Source organism: Mesoplodon densirostris, chromosome 4 (assembly GCF_025265405.1).
Source record: "Mesoplodon densirostris isolate mMesDen1 chromosome 4, mMesDen1 primary haplotype, whole genome shotgun sequence".
In the NCBI taxonomy this organism is placed as follows: Eukaryota; Metazoa; Chordata; class Mammalia; order Artiodactyla; family Ziphiidae; genus Mesoplodon; species Mesoplodon densirostris.
This window is the reverse complement of record NC_082664.1, coordinates 154,596,014-154,613,009: the sequence shown is the minus strand read 5'-3', so window position 1 is coordinate 154,613,009 and position 16,996 is coordinate 154,596,014. Positions and strand designations below refer to the sequence as shown.

Sequence of the window (16,996 nt, the reverse complement as noted above, 5' to 3'; positions counted from 1 at the left end):
AGCCTGTGCTCTGCAGCGGGAGAGGCCACAGTGGTGAGAGGCCTGTGTACCGCAAAAAACAAACAAACAAACAAACAAATAAATATATGTATATAAATTTATTTAATTAATTTATTTTTGGCTGCACTGGGTCTTTGATGCTGCGCATGGGCTTTCTCTAGTTGTGGCGAGCAGAGGCTACTCTTCGTTGCGGTGTGCAGGCTTCTCACTGCGGTGGCTTCTCTTGTTGCAGAGCACCAGCTCTAGGCGCGTGGGCTTCAGTACTTGTGGCACATGGGCTCAGTAGTTGTGGCTTGCAGGCTCTAGAGTGCAGGCTCAGTAGTTGTAGCGCATGGGCTTAGCTGCTCCGCGGCATGCGGGATCTTCCTGGACCAGGGCTCGAACCCATGTCCCCTGCATTGGCAGGCGGATTCTTAATCACTGCACCATTCTTAATCACTGCACCAAGGAAGCCCCACCCTGATTTTTAGATTAGCCCAAACTGGCCACAGCAGGGTATGAAGACTGTAATGGGCACCCAGGAGCTGGACACCACACCTTAGTGGGCCGCCAGGCAGCCCTGACTCCTCCACTGCATCCTCAGCACTGGAGCGTGCTGCTGCTCTGCACAAATCCCACTAACTGACAGGCAGACATCACATCCCCTCTAACTGTCCGAACCAGCAGTTCATTGTTTGCATATTTGTATGTAGGGTTAAATAAAAACTTTAAAGGATGTTGACTTCTGTAAAGCCCTAGAGCCTGGCTGCCTTTAACAAAGCTCTTGTTATTCTTCATGCAGAAAAAAATGCACCCAAGATCACAAATTCTGACAATTAGTGGCAGCACACAGATAATTGTAAGTTTTATTATGAATTTAAAAACCTAAACATTTCATGAGGACTGGGAAGCCTATCCACAAGGTCCACCCTCCTGCATTTCCAACTCCCACACATCCAGGCCTCACCGCACATACACCCCAATGATGTGCAATCCACAGCAGTGTCCTTTATTTGCACTATTGATAGAAAACTGGCATTTAGATTTCAAAATTTTTATTACAAAATTACCGGCAGTCTTAAGCATTTCAACAATGCTTATGAACTCTACTTTGCTGACACAAACAAGGCTATTCAAAAAGCAGGACCTGTCTGAAGTGGACTATTATATGTCCTGAGATCCTTAGAGGCCACCCTGCTTAGGACCCATTTGTGACTGTGTCTTCTTCCATTTCCTCTTCACCATCATCAGTGGGGCCTAGAGAAAAACACAAAGCCCGAAGTCATATCAATTTTAGAGAACGTGCTTGCTCAGTGTGTGAGCGCCCATCCATGAGGCTGCGGTGTGCCAGGCCCTGGGCAAGGTACAAAAGCCCAATAGCAGCCTCTGCCTTGAGGAGTTTAGGGTCTGGAGACCATCTGTCTTTGGCAGGTATTGGAAAAGATTGTCAGTTCCTAAGGGGAAGGGTCACAAAGGTGTTTTATGAAAGTCAAACTCTTTGCCTGCCATTCTAACCCATTCTGGTCAAGCTGATAACTCTTTTTTTTTTTTTTTTTTTTTTTTGCAGTACGCGGGCCTCTCACTGCTGTGGCCTCTCCCGTTGCAGAGCACAGGCTCCGGACGCGCAGGCTCAGCGGCCATGGCTCACGGGCCCAGCCGCTCCACGGCATGTGGGATCTTCCCGGACCGGGGCACAAACCTGTGTCCACTGCATCGGCAGGCGGACTCTCAACCACTGCGCCACCAGGGAAGCCCTGATAACTCATTTTTTATAAAGATAAAAAGCTTATACTTTGTGTTTTGTTCTTGCCACTACTATGGGCAAAGAAACTGGCAACACTCAAAAAAATAAAAAAAAGGGCGGCGGGGGGGGAATACCTACCACATGCTGAGGATAGTCAGTTAGTGACTATGTCTCTAAATTAAGAAAAATATGGCAACAACAATGAAACGGTTGTTATTTGTCAACAATTTATTGCAGATATTTTAGTCAATGTATTCTGATAAAGGAAATGTTTTAACCCTGTCAATGTTAGGGAAAATTTCTCATGTTTGTTTCTAGTTAGACCCAAACATTACATTTCTAGATACAGGAAGTGCTACTCAGAAGCCTGGGCCCACTGAAATTGACAGAACCAGGAACAATCCCCATCTTCCTCTCCTCAATGTGCCCGCATGTTTAGATGACACTGAAAAATCCCAAGCTAGCCTAAGGGCCAAATAAAACACTTTAGGGGAAGCAAATTAATTCAGTAATTTTGTCATACTGCAGTCCCAATAAGTAATTAGATACAGCTTCCTTCCCCAAGCTGCTACCAGGGAGCCTTGAATGCCTTCGACAGACCTGTATTGTTCTCAGGACCGCAGACCTCCTCCAGCACGAGGCCTGCAGTCCCCCGAGGGGCTGGACTTGAGAGCTCACTCTGCTGCCCGTCTCACCACATTCCCCCCCATCCCTTGACCTTGGCTCACACTGTCCTCCTTCAGTCCAAGTGTGCAAGGCTCTCTTATCACAGGTTTTCTGCCAGTGCACTTCCTTCCCCCGAGAATGCCATTCTGCCTTTGTCTAGTTCAAGGGTTCTCAAATACTTTAGTTTTAGGACCCAAAGAGCTTTGGTTTAAATAGATTACGTTTATCGACAGTATGTTAGAAATTAAAAGTATTTTAAAAAACAGTAATTCATTAAAACAATAAATCTATTATATAGTAACAATGTTTATATTTTTATAAAATATAACAATACCAATATTTTCTAAAACAAAAATATTTAGTGAGAAAGTCGGCATTGTTTTCTATTTTTGCCCATCTCTGTAATGTCTGCCAAATAGCAGCTGGACCCCTGTACTGACTTCATCATTCCACTTGCTACAGTATGTTGTTTTGATTGAAGGGTATGAAGAAAATCAGCCTCACACAGACATGCAGTTAGACAAGGGAGGAGTATTTTAATAGTCTTTGCAGGCAGTTGTGGATATTCTTTTCTGATACTATGCCCAAACTTGACAGAAGTGGTAGTTTTTTTTTTTTCTTTGGCCACGCCACTTGGCTTGTGGGATTTTAGTTCCCCGACCAGGGACTGAACCCAGGCCCACAGCAGTAAAAGCCAAGTCTTAACCACTGGACTGCCAGGGAAGTCCTGAAAGTGGTAGTTTCTTAAAGGTTAGATTGCAGTGTGGAGTCTGAAGCCTTATCAGTGAACTTTTCATACTCTCTGACTTGAAAATCCACCGGTTTATTCTGTACTCTGAATGGATCATTTATGCATGCATGACTCTGTAACATCATTTGGAAAACGTTGCTCACTGAGTTATGCAGGTCTTCCAAATGTTGACCCATTTCTTTATATGTTATATAAAAAAAATCATTCATTAATAGCAACAATTTCCACAGAGAAGTCTGGAAGTACTGGGCAACTGTCAAGGTTACAATTGTGGAAAAAAAGTTTCCCAGCTTTTAATTTCTGCTTGAAATTTTGAATATTATCATTGGTAACAAATACTAGCTGCTCTCCTTGAAGTGGCAAGCTCACTTCACGTTGGTGACGCTGCCTCTCACCTGAGCCAGCACAAGTGCAGGGAGCCAACCACCCACGTAGGCACAGAGGTGCTTTATGCACCCCCGTTCCATCGTCACCCAGGAAACCAGAAATGTGCGCCCCAGGGGCCCAAGGACCACACGGATGAGAACCACTGGTCTAATTAACGTCTTACTCGTTTTTAGCTTCAGTTCCAACATTATTTCCCCAAGGAAACTTTCCCTGAGCTGCCAGTCTAGACAGAGGTCCTAGTTATATTCATATCAAACTTGTAATATGCACGGTCTGGGGTAGTTTTCACTTTATACCCAAGTGTCCACCAGTTTGCCTGACACAAAGCTGGCATTTACTATCAGAACGGCTCACACCCTATGCTCAGTGCTACATACGAAGTATCTTACTTAGTCCTCCCAACAACCTTTTGAGGTTACCATTATCACTATCTCAGATTTAAAGATAAGGACACAGATTTAAGATTAAGTGGAGATTAAGAAATTTACCCAAGGACAGAACTGGTGAAGCTAAGCTCCGACCCTCAGCCTGTCTGGCTCTGGAGCCTGTGTCCTCATCTGCTAAGCTAGCCTACATGGTCAGAGGTCAAAGGCAACATGGTCACCTCCACTGTTCCCTTTCATTCCATGGCTATGAAATAATGTTTGTCTCAACTTTTACAAAAACCCTAGAGTCCTATGACATAACATTCTTTAACAAATGATTTATCTTCAAAGAGCATTTAAAGGCATTTTGTGTGGATTAGATTAGATGGTAATGAGGCACTATTCTAGCATTCTTGGGTTGTAGCATCTAAACTGTTTTGCAATCACTCCAAGTGTACCATTAATTTGGAAATAAAGACAGAACATTGTTACCTGATCTGCGTTCTCTGCCAGGTATCTGACCAGACTGAAGCAAGCCCTTCAGCCTCTCCACTTCAGCCAAAGTTGATGCGTTTGCTATAGCATTCTGGATGCCAGGAGACAATGGAGATGGACAGTTACTTTCATCTAAGCCTCCACCACCCAGAAAACACTCACAGGAATTCACACCATCTTTTTGAGTTGGAATATGAAATACTTCTTTGTTGGGGGAAGAATTTTACTGGCACAGTGAAATCAACCCCAAATCCGAATCATAAATTTCCAAAATTGGTAAACAGCTGCAGATCCTATTATAAGAGAGCAAATAATCGCTGCTCGTGTCCTAAAATCTTAGCTAATTGAAGTACCTATTTGGAATTATGCTACTGGATAATTTAGGAGGCAGTATTATAAAATTAGGATCTCTCATCGAGCAGGATCTTTCAGGTAGCAAATCCTTCAAAGTAAAAACTAAGACAGCATGCAAAGGTAACTAACTGTTCAAATAAACACATCCTGGGAAAATGAGAAAGACCAGAGTTGCCTCCACTTTGGCTCATATAATTAATTCAAGTCAAAGTCTGGTCAAATGATATCTTTAAGCTAGTTTTTCCTTACACAAAAATACAGCTGGATTCTAACAATTGTGGGGAAATTTTGCAGTGTTTATTACTTGGGTTATTACATAATTTTGTGTCCTAAACCCATAACAGCTCACTCCAGTCCAAGAATCCTAACACATGATTACCTTGATTGCTTCCACATCCCCTGGAGATGGCCCACCTTTCTTTTTGTCAGTTGGCAAACCAGCACCTGGATTGAAACTTGGGAGGGAAGTACAAAACTGTCAAATCCAGACCAATAGAAATTGCTTCTCTTTTACTTTCAAAAGCTTTTGAAAGTAATTCAACCAGTGTAGTATCTTATCTTTGTTAACAAACTGATACAAGAAACTCTCTCCTTCAGAAACACCACCCAGTTCATCTTCCTACAGAGAAAGGAGTATGTATATAATATCACACTAAGACTGAATACTGAAATATTTGCTCTGCTAATCTGGTAGAAATCTCATGTGATACATGGACCACTGATGGTCATGGATCATCATCACGCAAATTTAGTACTGTATTAGTCACAGGTGTTTCATTTCATTTTGCAGGAGGCAAAATGCCAGACAGATAATGTTTCTGAAGGTGAAGTGGAGTGAAGTTGGATATCCGGATCTTACGTTTTGCTTCTCCTGGCAATATCCTTTGCAAGTTGTGCACCCCGTTTGCCCTTGAACATTTTCTCTGCTTCCTGACGCTCCTACAGCGACACCACACACACAGTTAATGGAAATAGGAATACCACATGCATTTAGATGCATTCCTCAGAAAACATGGAAGAAAACTCTCCTGGAATACTCTGGGCTGGTGAAAATACCACAAAGCCAATTTCAAAGTAAAAGGAGACACAGTGGTCGCCTTTCTGGTGAAGGTCCTTGAAGAAAGTTCCCTCTCCGAGTTTCAAGGAGGGGCTCTCAAGGAACTAAGAGGGTTAAAAAAAAAAAAAATCCCTCAATAAAGGGAAAATCATTCTAACAATTAAAGGTACTGAAACGTGGATTACCTTACACTCCCCACAGGGAGTGCATCTAAGTAGGCCGTCTGCTGTGACAGTGCCCACGGCGGCTCTGAGGCTGTGCCACCTCTAGAAAGGCCAGCCCCGCACAAGACAACCGGAACTCAAAGTCCCACCATAAACACCGTATGGGAAAATTGACTTAGCATCCCCTCCCCATTCTCATTATAAACCAATGATAAAAATCACTGCGCCATTTAAAAAGTCAGTAACAAAAGTATAAAGGAAAACACACCAATCTATAATGACTTACAACAGAGTAATACTTACTTTTAGTTTCACCTTCTGGAAATCCAGTACTCTGACTTGTGGAACTTTATAAATCACATATAGTCTGTAATGCTTCTTATTTGTTACAGGATTTCTTAGAATACTACAAGAAAAGGAACAATACAATGCCAATGTTGTTCACAGCATAGCTTTCAAGAGGTCCATTTTAATAAAATCTAATGAGTCCATGAAGTAAGGAAAAGTTCACTATTCTTCACATTTCAATGTCATAAGAACTTAACACTAGGGAAATTTTAACAGAGCCCAAAGGAAATACTTTCAATACTTGTTTTTTAAAGGTACTTTTTACTAACTGATGACTTTAAGATCAAGGCTGGTAATGGTGTTATTTTAAAAGACTTTATTGTCACCACCACAAATAATTTCCATACCTTAGATAAGTCAATGATTTGAGAGATGCCAAAGGGTCCAGATCACCCTGTAAAATAACAGCCACAGGTAAGAACACGAATACCACACCCCATTTTGATACTGTGGAATGGTGGATGCCTTTGGAGCAAGGACTGATCTTGTCTTTTATGCATTTATTTGTTTTTCCTGCCGCAGAAGCGCACAACGCTAGCACATCACAGATGCTTGGTACGTTTCTACTGAATACACTGGTTCATAAATTTGAGCTTCTTAAACTTAATATCTTGGCCACAACTGTTTCTGTCTCAACAGCAGAAGAGACCAAAGGAAAAAAAAATCATTTACTGTAGCAAATTTAAAAGGACTACTGAGCTTAAAGCAGTGACTGAGAAAAGAAAGCAATGTGAAAACTTCTGTGACTTTTGAGCAAGTTGTTCACATAGGGAACCTCAAACTGTGATCTTGGTGTAAGGTGGTTTTTCCTGCTGGTACCTGGGAGCAACACGGGTATGTCATCTTTGAGGGAAGGCACCTTTATTCTAGGCGCCCCCAAATCTCTTCAAATAAAAATTTCAAGGACAAGGAGTACAGTTAAAAAAAAAACATATATGGGAAGAAGGCAGGTTAGCTTTTGAATCTTCCCAAATTATGTCATAAAACACAGTGCAACAAGGATAGGAAAACCAAAACATATGGTCAACTACAAGCAAACTAGATGAAAAGGTACTCTGGCAAGAACCTAACACAGGAGCCAGTGAGGACAAACTACTGTGAGAGCTACATGACTTGCCTGGTGACAACATCCATACAGGAAGAAGAGAGGAAAGGCAGAGAGGCGTCCAACAGACCCGAGAACTCCAAAGCGACTGACAGGTACCCAGTTTGAGAAAGGATAGGCAAAGGATAGGCATGTCCCAATAATGAACACATTAAGTGTGTGATGACGCCTGAAGGGCTCGAGGAATCTGGGACTTCACTCCACCAGAAACTGTGCCCTTTCCAGAACAAAGCCTGACACGGAGGAGAAACTGCTAGAACAGATCTGAATTGAGTGGGACAGGGCCAAGAGGGACAAGGAGGAAAAAAGTACAAGTAAAAGCAGGGGAGGGCAACACAGCCAGGTGCTCAGAAAGCTGCCACTTTTAAATACCTCACAACAGCATGGGAGGGCGCTCTAAAGCTTGCTACTGGCACACCATCACTAAAGGAAATCTAAAGAACAATCCAAAAAGGAACAAAGGAAGACAAATATTGCCTGACCTCACTTTTATGTGGAATCTCAAGAAAAGTCCAACTCACAGCAACAGAGTTGAATGGTGGTTACAAGAGGCTGGGGGGTGGAGGAAAGGGGAGATGAGCTATTGATTAAAGAGCACAAATTTTCAGTTATAAGATAAGTAAGTTCTAGAGATTTCAGGTACAACATTGCGACTGTAGTTAAAAATAACATATGGTGTACTCAATATGATAAAAAAGTAGATCTCAAGTATTCTTGTGAGAATCCAAGTGAGACCTCCAAGTTGGCATGGCTGATCTCTGACTAATGGGGAGAACTACCTAATAAGAATTAGCAATCTTGAATCACCAATCAAAATTCTTACATTACCTTTCATGTGGGTAACAGAAGAAGACTTCCAAAAGGAGTTAGGACTGGTTTTAAGATGGCCTGTTAGTCACTGAGACAGGAAATATTTAACATGAATCAGACTCATTTGGAATATTTTTGATTTGTCTTGATCCTAAGGTTTCCCTGTGTTAGTGTTATTGAGCACACAAAAAGGTAACTAGGTGAAGTGGTGAATATGTTAGTCTGTGGTAATCATTTCACAATGTATACATATATCAAATTTCACATTGTACACCTTAAACATATATAATTTTTATCTGTCCATTATACTTCAATAAAGCTGCAAAAACCAAAAGAAAGGAAGAACAGTAACTTTAGTCACACACACAGACACACATACGGACTGTGCAAAACACAGTGATGTCTTCACGGTGGGGGGTGGGGTGAGAGGTTAAGGTGCCGCATTATTCAGGAGGTAGAGTTGCTGGTTAACTGCTTTACACTTGGATAAATACGGGTGTGCTAATTCCTAGGATGCTAAGAATAGAAACAGAGTCTATTTAATAATTAGTTAATCTCTAAACTATCAAAAGGAGAAGTGGAATGCCAAAAAAAAGAGAGCAAGCAATACAGGAGAGAAAAAAAATTGCAGATAGATGGAACAAATAAAAAATTCTAGAAAAGAAAGACGATAAACTCAAATATACCAGTATTACATTAAACATAAACAGACTATTGCATTTAAAAGTCAGACTTCAGACAGGATTTAAAAAAAGGATCCTATCATATGCTGTTTTCAAGAGACAAATCTAAAATATAAGTACAGAAAAACAATGTAAAGTTTGGATGAAAAAAATGATTATGCAAATACTAACTGAAAGAAAGCTTGTTTTGGTATACTGCAGCAGATAAAATAGACAACCAGGGTAAAACAGCACTAATAAGATGTAAAGAGGGTCACCACACATAAAAGGTTTATTTCATCAGTAAGATACATAAAATTTGGATATATCAAATAAAATAACCTAAAAATATATAAAACTAAAATTGACAGAACTCCATGGAAACAGTCAAATCCACTATCATGTAGAATTTTAATATACCTCTTTCAGTGACTGATCGGACAAACAGCCTTCATCTTTGCAAACAGCTTTAAACACAATTACAACACACAGAATATACTGCCCCCATCATGCCACACATTCCCTATGAACGCACATACCCCATATAGTTTAGAAAGGACATGCCCTCAGATCAGTGCTTTCTTACTTTTGGAGTCAAGTACTCCTTTGGGAATCTGAAAGAAGCTTATAGACCTCATCCACCAGGAAAGGAACAATCAGGGAAATAGGGAAGGGAGGGGTTAAGGGCATAATAACCTAAAATCAAGTTATATCATATGAACTTAAACATCCAGTATTTGAGAAATTTAGGTTGCAAAACAATGTATAGTATAAGTTCAATTTTGTTAAAAATTATACACAGAGTAGAAATTTAAAAAGCATAAAAATAAGCATATCCAAATAGAGAAAATGAAACTTGCCCCCTATCTTATAAGAAACTGGATTTCAGGGGCTTCCTTGGTGGCACAGTGGTTAAGAATCCACCTGCCAATGCAGGGGACACAGGTTTGAGCCCTGGTCCGGGAAGATCCCACATGCTGAGGGGCACCTAACCTGTGAGCCGCAACTACTGAAGCCCGTGCACCTGGAGCCCATGCTCCACAACAAGAGAAGCCACTGCAATACAAAGCCCGCTCACTACAACTAGAGGAAGCCCACACGCAGCAACGAAGACCCAATGCAGCCAAAAATAATAAAATAAATAAATAAATTTATAAAAAAATAAAGAAACAAAGTGTAATGTTTTTTTAAAAAAGAAAAAACAGATTTCAAATGGATCGTTGATCTAAATGTGGAGTAAAACAATAATTTCTTGAATAAAACTCTCCAACAAAATTTAATGTATGTCACATATGTAATTTTCTAGTAGTGACATTAAAACAGAAGAAACTAATTTTAATAATACATTGTTTTACCTATTTTCCAAAATATTACCATTTCAATGTCAGTTTAAAAAAATTATTGATAGTTTATATTCTTTTTTTGTACTAACTCTCTAGAATCTGTAGTGTATTTTATATTCTAGTATATCTTAATTCAAAGTAGCCACTTGTGGCTAGTAGCTACCATACTGGACACTGCGATTCTAGAAAACAGAATATGTGAGTTTCTTTATGACCCTGGGGTAGGGGAAGCTTAACAGAACTCAAAAGTACTAATAACAACAGACTGATGAAATGGATTATGCTTGAATTAGGAACTTCTCTATCAAGACCCTAAGAGAGTCAAAAGGTGAGCTAGAGAGTGGGAAGATATTTGCAACACATAACCAAAGAAGGCCCATTTTCTGACTTAATTAAGAAAAGAAAAAGGATGATGAGATAATTTTCTGGATTTTCCAAGTTTTCTATAAAAGGCATGTAGTACCTTTAACTCCTCCCTGCAAATACATTTTTCCCCTGTTCAACTTACCAATTCCACAAGACTGTTGTTGGTGAGAATGAGTTCTGTCAGACAGGGCAGAGCCTGATCAAGTCCCTCACCTATACGGCTAAAATAAAAAGAAAAAATCTTAATGAAAGTAAAAATTAAGTAAGCTAACAACTTCATCTAAGCCCTTGCCCAGAGGACTTCAAAGTGGGAAGAACCTTAGAGATGTTTCTTCCAACACTCTAACAGAAAGAAAATGAGGCACAAAGCGGAAGCTTGTCTGAGGTCACAGAAGTGGGATGATTTTAAAACCCATGCCTCCTGAAATGCCTCCTGAAAGCTGCCGAGGGCTCTTTCCACTGCTACACTATCTAATGAGACCTAAGACAAAGAGAAAGTCCTGTGTAAATAGACTTACTTTGCTCATCTCAGGACTTGTGTGCAGGTAGCACAGAAATACAAGTGGTTCTGCATTCACAGCTCAAGCACAAGATACACCAACCAAACCACAACAGAATAGTTAACTCATGAGAAATACACCTATTAAAAAAAAGCAACTCAACACCCAGAACTTCTTAAAGACATTGTCTATAGACCTTTAATAACTTTTCTCCAACAAAATTCACAGAGATGATGAACGTGGGTCAAAAAACAGATCTTAATTTCAATAAGCAATATTCTAAAAATCAGCTGCAGTTAAAGAAAAACAAATAGCAGAGATTTGAGGTAGAATGAGATGTTTAGTCAAAAATATAATTGCTGAATTTTATGTTATCTCTTTAATATGGCCCCTCTGATAATTTTAATTATTTTAGAAATCAGCCAAAATATGTACAAAGCAGCATGTTTTTAACTTAAATTAGAAACTTACCACGAACATATATATATATATACACACACAAGATTTCTGAATAAATGCAAATAAGACTAGACCAATGACAAATTAATCTCTGGATCTGTATGGGACAAGTGCAGCTCATTTTCCATTTAAGAAATATGTAGGTTAAAAAGAAAAAAAAAGAAATATGTAGGTTTAACTGGCAGTGTATACTGCAACTTCTTCAGGGAACTCTGCAACATTTACTCTAGGGGGAAAAAGCTACTTTCCACTAGTAGACAATTACCATATTCTGTTGTTGTTCACTAATAATGTTTTCAGTCTTCTCAACAAAGGAAAACCATCCAGTTTCCTGATTTCATTGTCAGAAAAATCAATGGCATCAAACTGGTCTAAGGTAGCGCCTAGATTTTCAATGACAGGAATTTTATACCCTGCAAAAAGGAGGGGAAAAAAAAACACCCACACAAGTATTAATATAATTAAAAGGCACCTAAAACATTAGCAGCATTTCATATAATTGGATTCACAGCTAATGTTCCTTCCAAAAGTGTTTACCTAGCACCTATGCCGTTGCCAGACACTGCCAAGGTACTGGCACATAGTACAAGGAACAAGACAGTCACAAGTCCCAGCTGCCATGAAGCTTATAGTCTAGCAGTGGACATGAAGATGGCGATGGTGACAAGGGCAGTAATGATGAGAATACTTACTATCAGTAACTAGTACCTTACAGTTTTCAAGAATATTTACAAGGTGCCTCATGCTGCTCTAAGCAAGGCCCCAGAGCTAGTGAAGTGGCCTAAGAGGTTACGCTGTGAGCTGCTTAACTGTCAGCGTCCAAACGTTGTTCACACATGGTGGACAACAGCTCTCAACCTCTTTTGCATCCCACAGGCCCGATTCCTAGAACTCACTGGGATGTCTTCATGATATCATGACAGTTCCCCCTTACTTCACCTCCCCCAGCTCAAACCCAGAGTTGAAAGTCAATAGTTCACACACAATGGTAAATCACCCTGTGGACAACTCAAATACTCCCTGATTTGTCTAACACGGGCATAATTATTGTGCTAAGTGCTCGGAGAAAAAAAGAAGTTAAACGAGCCAAGGTGAAAGTACACAGTGCAGAGCTGTAAGGGCTACATCAAAGTAAGTGCTGCACCAAAACAAGACTCCTCAACGCTGGGTACACTTCAGACTCAGAGAGAAGGCAGGGATCACCTGTGCCAAGACTGTGAAAGCGGTCGGTTACGCTTGAGTTGAACCTTTCTCTAAGAAACTTAGTTTCAACAAAACGAAAGTACTGGGCTTTGTCAGCAAACAAAAAAGCAAGCAGAAAGCAGAGCCCGCAGCCGTGCTGCTCCGGCGACCGCACTTTCTCCGTGGGAGCGAAATCTCAGGCCAAGACTGAATATCTTATCCCCGGAAAAGCCGCCCCCTAAAATGCTGACGACCTGCACGCCGAGGAGGAAATCACTACAGGAACTTAACAGTTCGGGGGCTTCCGCAACCCTTCCGCAGGCACCCGGCAGCGCCAGCCTCGCTCCGACTGTCCGCTCTTTGCAATGTTCTGGTAAAAGGGGAAAAGACGACTGAAACCAATGAGGGACAAATGTCGGGAAGACAATCGCTTTTGTCCCGTACTTCGTCTCCTCGCTCCCTTACCCTGTCTACACTCTCACGACAGCACGTTAACGCGTCTCGCTCCGCACGAGAGTCGCAACCGCTAGATCGTGTATTTCCCGGCCCCGCAGCGGCTCAGGCCGCGAAGCCAGTCCGGCTGGCCCGGCACAGGCCCGCGGTCCTACCGGAGCATCGCGGCGGCCCCGTGTGTGCGGGGAGGAGCTGGGGTGAGGAGCGCCTCGGAAGGGCCCAGGGACGGCCCAGGGACGGTGCTGCCTGGCGCACGCGGCTAGGCCAGGCCGCCTGGCGGGCGGGGAGGCCGGACCGCCCGCCCCCGTCCGACTCACCCCGAAGGTCCAGCTCGCGGTCCCGCACGGCGTTGGTGTACTGCGCCGCCTGCTCTATCAGCTCCGCCGTCAGTTTCACCATCCTGCCGCCTTCTGCCCGCCGCGCCGCCCGCTCCTCTCACCGCACCGACGTCCCAGCGTGCACCGCGCCCGCGCCCGCGCCAGGCAGCACCAATCGCCGCCGGCGTGCGCGGGCTGAGCGGCGTCCAGGCCGAAGCAATCGAGGAGCCACGCCCCCGGGCTCGGGCTCCGCCTCCCGGGCTCGGGCTCCGCGGAGGTCCGGCGCGCGTCGCCGCGCCTCTGGTTCTGGCTCCGTTCCTCTGGCGCCGCCGCGGTCTGTAGGGCCCCCGAGTCCAGACAGCTGTGTCCGCAAGTTAACAAAATGTGAAAGCCCCCGAAGGGAACTTTCTTGTGCATCAGTGCACCGTGAGGTGAAAGGGAGGATGTGACTGTCCTCACTCCACCCGTGGGTCCAGTGATGGATGCCGGATTTTGGCCCCCGGCCTACCAGGTGAGGACAGGGGCTGGGTCGCCCGCCCCGGTCGAATTTGTGGTTAGGCCTGTGCTCTATAGACAATTAGATATTCATGTTGAAGCCTGGTACACAGGAAAGCGCGCAGATCAGAAATCTGCAGCAGAGTGAGCACACCCGCGTGGCCGCCGCCGGCCTCCTAAACGAACACTATTCGGAAAACCTGCCCCCCTCACCCTTCCCCAAAGGCAACTGCGAATCCAACACCATAGATTAGTTTTGCTTGCTTTTGATATAGATTCATGCAATCTGCTTTTGTGCCTGGTTTCTTCGGCTCTGTGTCGTGCCTGGAATCCATCCAGGTTGCAGGCAGCAGAGGTTTGTTTACTTGCTGTTGCATAGAATTCCATTGTGTCTCTCATACCATAACTTATCCATTTTGCTGTTCATGGACATTAGGGTTTCCAGTTTGGGGCTCTTCTGCATAATGCTGCTATAAATTTTCATGTGCATGGATCTGATGCACGTGCATCTTAATTTCTCCAGGAGTGGAGCTAATGGGACATAGGATGTGGTATCATCAGTAGATAATGCCTGACGATCACTGCCAAGAGGCTGAAATAATTTCCACAGTCTCTAGTGGTGTGTTAGGGTTTCCATCACTTTCAACGTCAGCCTCATTGGCACTGTAGTCTTTATAATTTTAGCGATTCTGGTGGGTGTGTAGTGGTATTGCACTAATGCTTTGATTTGCTTTTCTCTAATAACTAATAAAGTTGAGGATCTTCTGTATACGTTGTCCACTCTTGATATCTTTTGCAAAGTGCCCATTCAAGTCTTTGCCCATCTTTTTCTATTGGGTTGTCTGCCTTTTATTATTATTATTCATTATGGGATTTCTTTATATATTCTGGATATGAATATACTCTGTGGTTTACCTTTCACTTTTTTTTTTTTTTTTTGGTTAAAACTGCTTAAATACCAAAGACCTCACAGGGAGTGGAAATACTGTCCTCATATACATCCCCATTATAATCCATTTTGGTCTAGGAAAACATCTTATTACCTAAATCACCAAATCATGATCTGGGCTGTAAATTGAATCAAAAGGATAAGAAATGTAACTGCCTCTCCCATTTTGAAAAAGAAACAAGCTTTCAAAGGGTCCAATTCAAGAACAGACATCAGAAGAAGAACTTCTTAGCTCAGGAAGCCCTGCCCATTGACAGTGTCTTTTGTCCTATCTTGGGGGGGACACTTTTACTATGGTCATGTAGGTCTGGGACCCAGAAAGGGTTTTCTGCTTACTGACCTTTTCACTGTTAATGAAAAGGTGTTTAATGACCAGAAGTTTCTAATTTTTACATAGTTTAGTTTATGTGTATGTGTATGCACGTGCGTGTCGTTTGAGAAATCTTCCCTCATCTCCAAAATGTTTTTCTGTGTTATCTACTAGAGGCTCAGTTGTTTTATCCTTCACATTTAGCTCTCCAATTCCCCTGGAATTGATTCCTTTTGAACTTTCTATTGAAGCATGATATACATGCAGCAGACTGCAAACTACACACACCCAAGCAACTGACATCCAGATCAAGAACAGGAGATTGCACGTTCCAGAAACACCCCTCTTGCCCTCTTCCAGCCACACACTTGCCCCAATGGTAACCACTAATCTAACATCTTGCGTAGATTGGCTTTGCCTAGTTTGTATTTATGCAAAATGAAATTGTACATTACGCATCTCTTGCTTAACCTGTTTGTGTGTAGATATAGTTCATTTATTCTCGTTGTTATATAGTTTCTCATTGTGTGAATATTCCAGTTTGTCTATTCTGGTGTTGATGAGCATTTGGGTAATTTTCAATTTGGAGCTATTATAAATAGTGCACCTACTAACATTATAATATATATTTTTAAGTGAACACATATACTGATATATGCTTGGAAATAGAATTGTTGGGCCATTAGGGTTTACTTACTTTCAGCTTAAGTAGATACTACTAATTTTCCAAAGTGGTTGTACCAGTTTATCCTCCTTACTGACGTTTGGTATTGCCTGTCTTTTTAAGTTTAGCCGTTCTGGTGGGTTGGTAGTGGTATCCCATTGTGGTTTTCATTCTATTTCTCTGATTACTAACACAGTTGAGAACTTTTAAAAAAATATATTTATTGTCCATTTAATTAGCTTTTGCGAAGAGTTTGTTCAGGTGTTTTGTCTGGTTTTCTATTGGGCTGTCCTTTATTACTGATTTGTAGGTGCCTTTTTTTGGATAGAAGTCCTTGTGAGATAAAAGTATAGTGACTATCTTCCCTCTCTCTGTGGCCTTTTCACTCTGTTAACGCTGTTTTTTGGTGAACAGAAGTTCTTAATTTTAACAGTCTAATATAAGAACTTTTCCCTATATGGTTAATGTTTTTTTTGAGTCCTCTTTAAGAAATCTTTGCCTATGCCAAAATTATAAATCTTTTCTTCTAAAAGCTTTATTGTTTCCCCTTTCACATTTGGATTTGCAATCTGTCTGGAATAGATTTTCATACATACTCTGAGGCAGGGATCAAGATATATTTTTTCCTCATCTGGGTATTCAGTTGATCCAGCACCATTTATTGAAAAGCCCATCCTTTCACCATTGTGCTGCCGTGCTACCTTTTTCATAAATCAAATGTCTAAATATGTGAGGATTTACTTCTGGACTAGCTATTCTGTTCCATGGGTTTAGTCGCCTATTTTTTGCATACCATCTTACTGTCTTTATAATAATAAGCTCTATTTTAAAACTTGATATTCGCCTCAAAAAAGAGCCACTTTTTTTTCAACATTGTCCTGGTTATTATTGTCCTTTGCATTTTAATAGAAATTTTAGATAAATCTTGTATCTAAAAAAGAACTCATACTTTGATTTATATTGTATTGAATCTGTGGATGAAGGGAATTTTTATTTTTTTTTGCTGAGTTGGGTCTTTGTTGCTGCGTGCGGGCTTTCTCTAGTTGTGGTGAGCAGGGGCTACTCTTCGTT

At 41.7% G+C, this 16,996-nt stretch overlaps 1 protein-coding gene across 2 annotated transcripts; it reads right to left on the bottom strand.

Moving 5' to 3' along the window:
* Positions 1-967: 967 nt before the first annotated feature.
* On the bottom strand, positions 968-13,680 carry SNRPA1 (small nuclear ribonucleoprotein polypeptide A'). 2 transcript variants are annotated; one of them, XM_060097523.1, is made up of 9 exons: positions 13,508-13,679; positions 11,821-11,968; positions 10,739-10,817; positions 6,658-6,704; positions 6,266-6,368; positions 5,601-5,680; positions 5,121-5,196; positions 4,385-4,478; positions 968-1,236 (listed from the first exon to the last, which is right to left on the bottom strand). In XM_060097523.1, the coding sequence occupies exons 1-9, from the start codon at positions 13,587-13,589 to the stop codon at positions 1,178-1,180; spliced, it is 768 nt and encodes a 255-aa protein (XP_059953506.1). In that variant the 5' UTR covers positions 13,590-13,679; the 3' UTR covers positions 968-1,177. The 2 variants fall into 2 exon arrangements, with proteins under 2 accessions (XP_059953506.1, XP_059953507.1); XM_060097524.1 differs by lacking the exon at positions 5,601-5,680 and having other exon boundaries at positions 5,121-5,216; positions 13,508-13,680.
* Between the last annotated feature and the right edge of the window lie 3,316 nt (positions 13,681-16,996).

Excerpts from the sequence above, each read along its gene's own strand:
- SNRPA1 (XM_060097523.1), bottom strand. The coding sequence starts at position 13,589 with ATGGTGAAACTGACGGCGGAGCTGATAGAGCAGGCGGCGCAGTACACC. Across the intron at positions 11,969-13,507 it reads CCGCGAGCTGGACCTTCGGG|GGTATAAAATTCCTGTCATT; the intron begins GTGAGTCGGACG and ends TCCTTTTTGCAG. Across the intron at positions 6,369-6,657 it reads AAATCATTGACTTATCTAAG|TATTCTAAGAAATCCTGTAA; the intron begins GTATGGAAATTA and ends CTTTTCTTGTAG.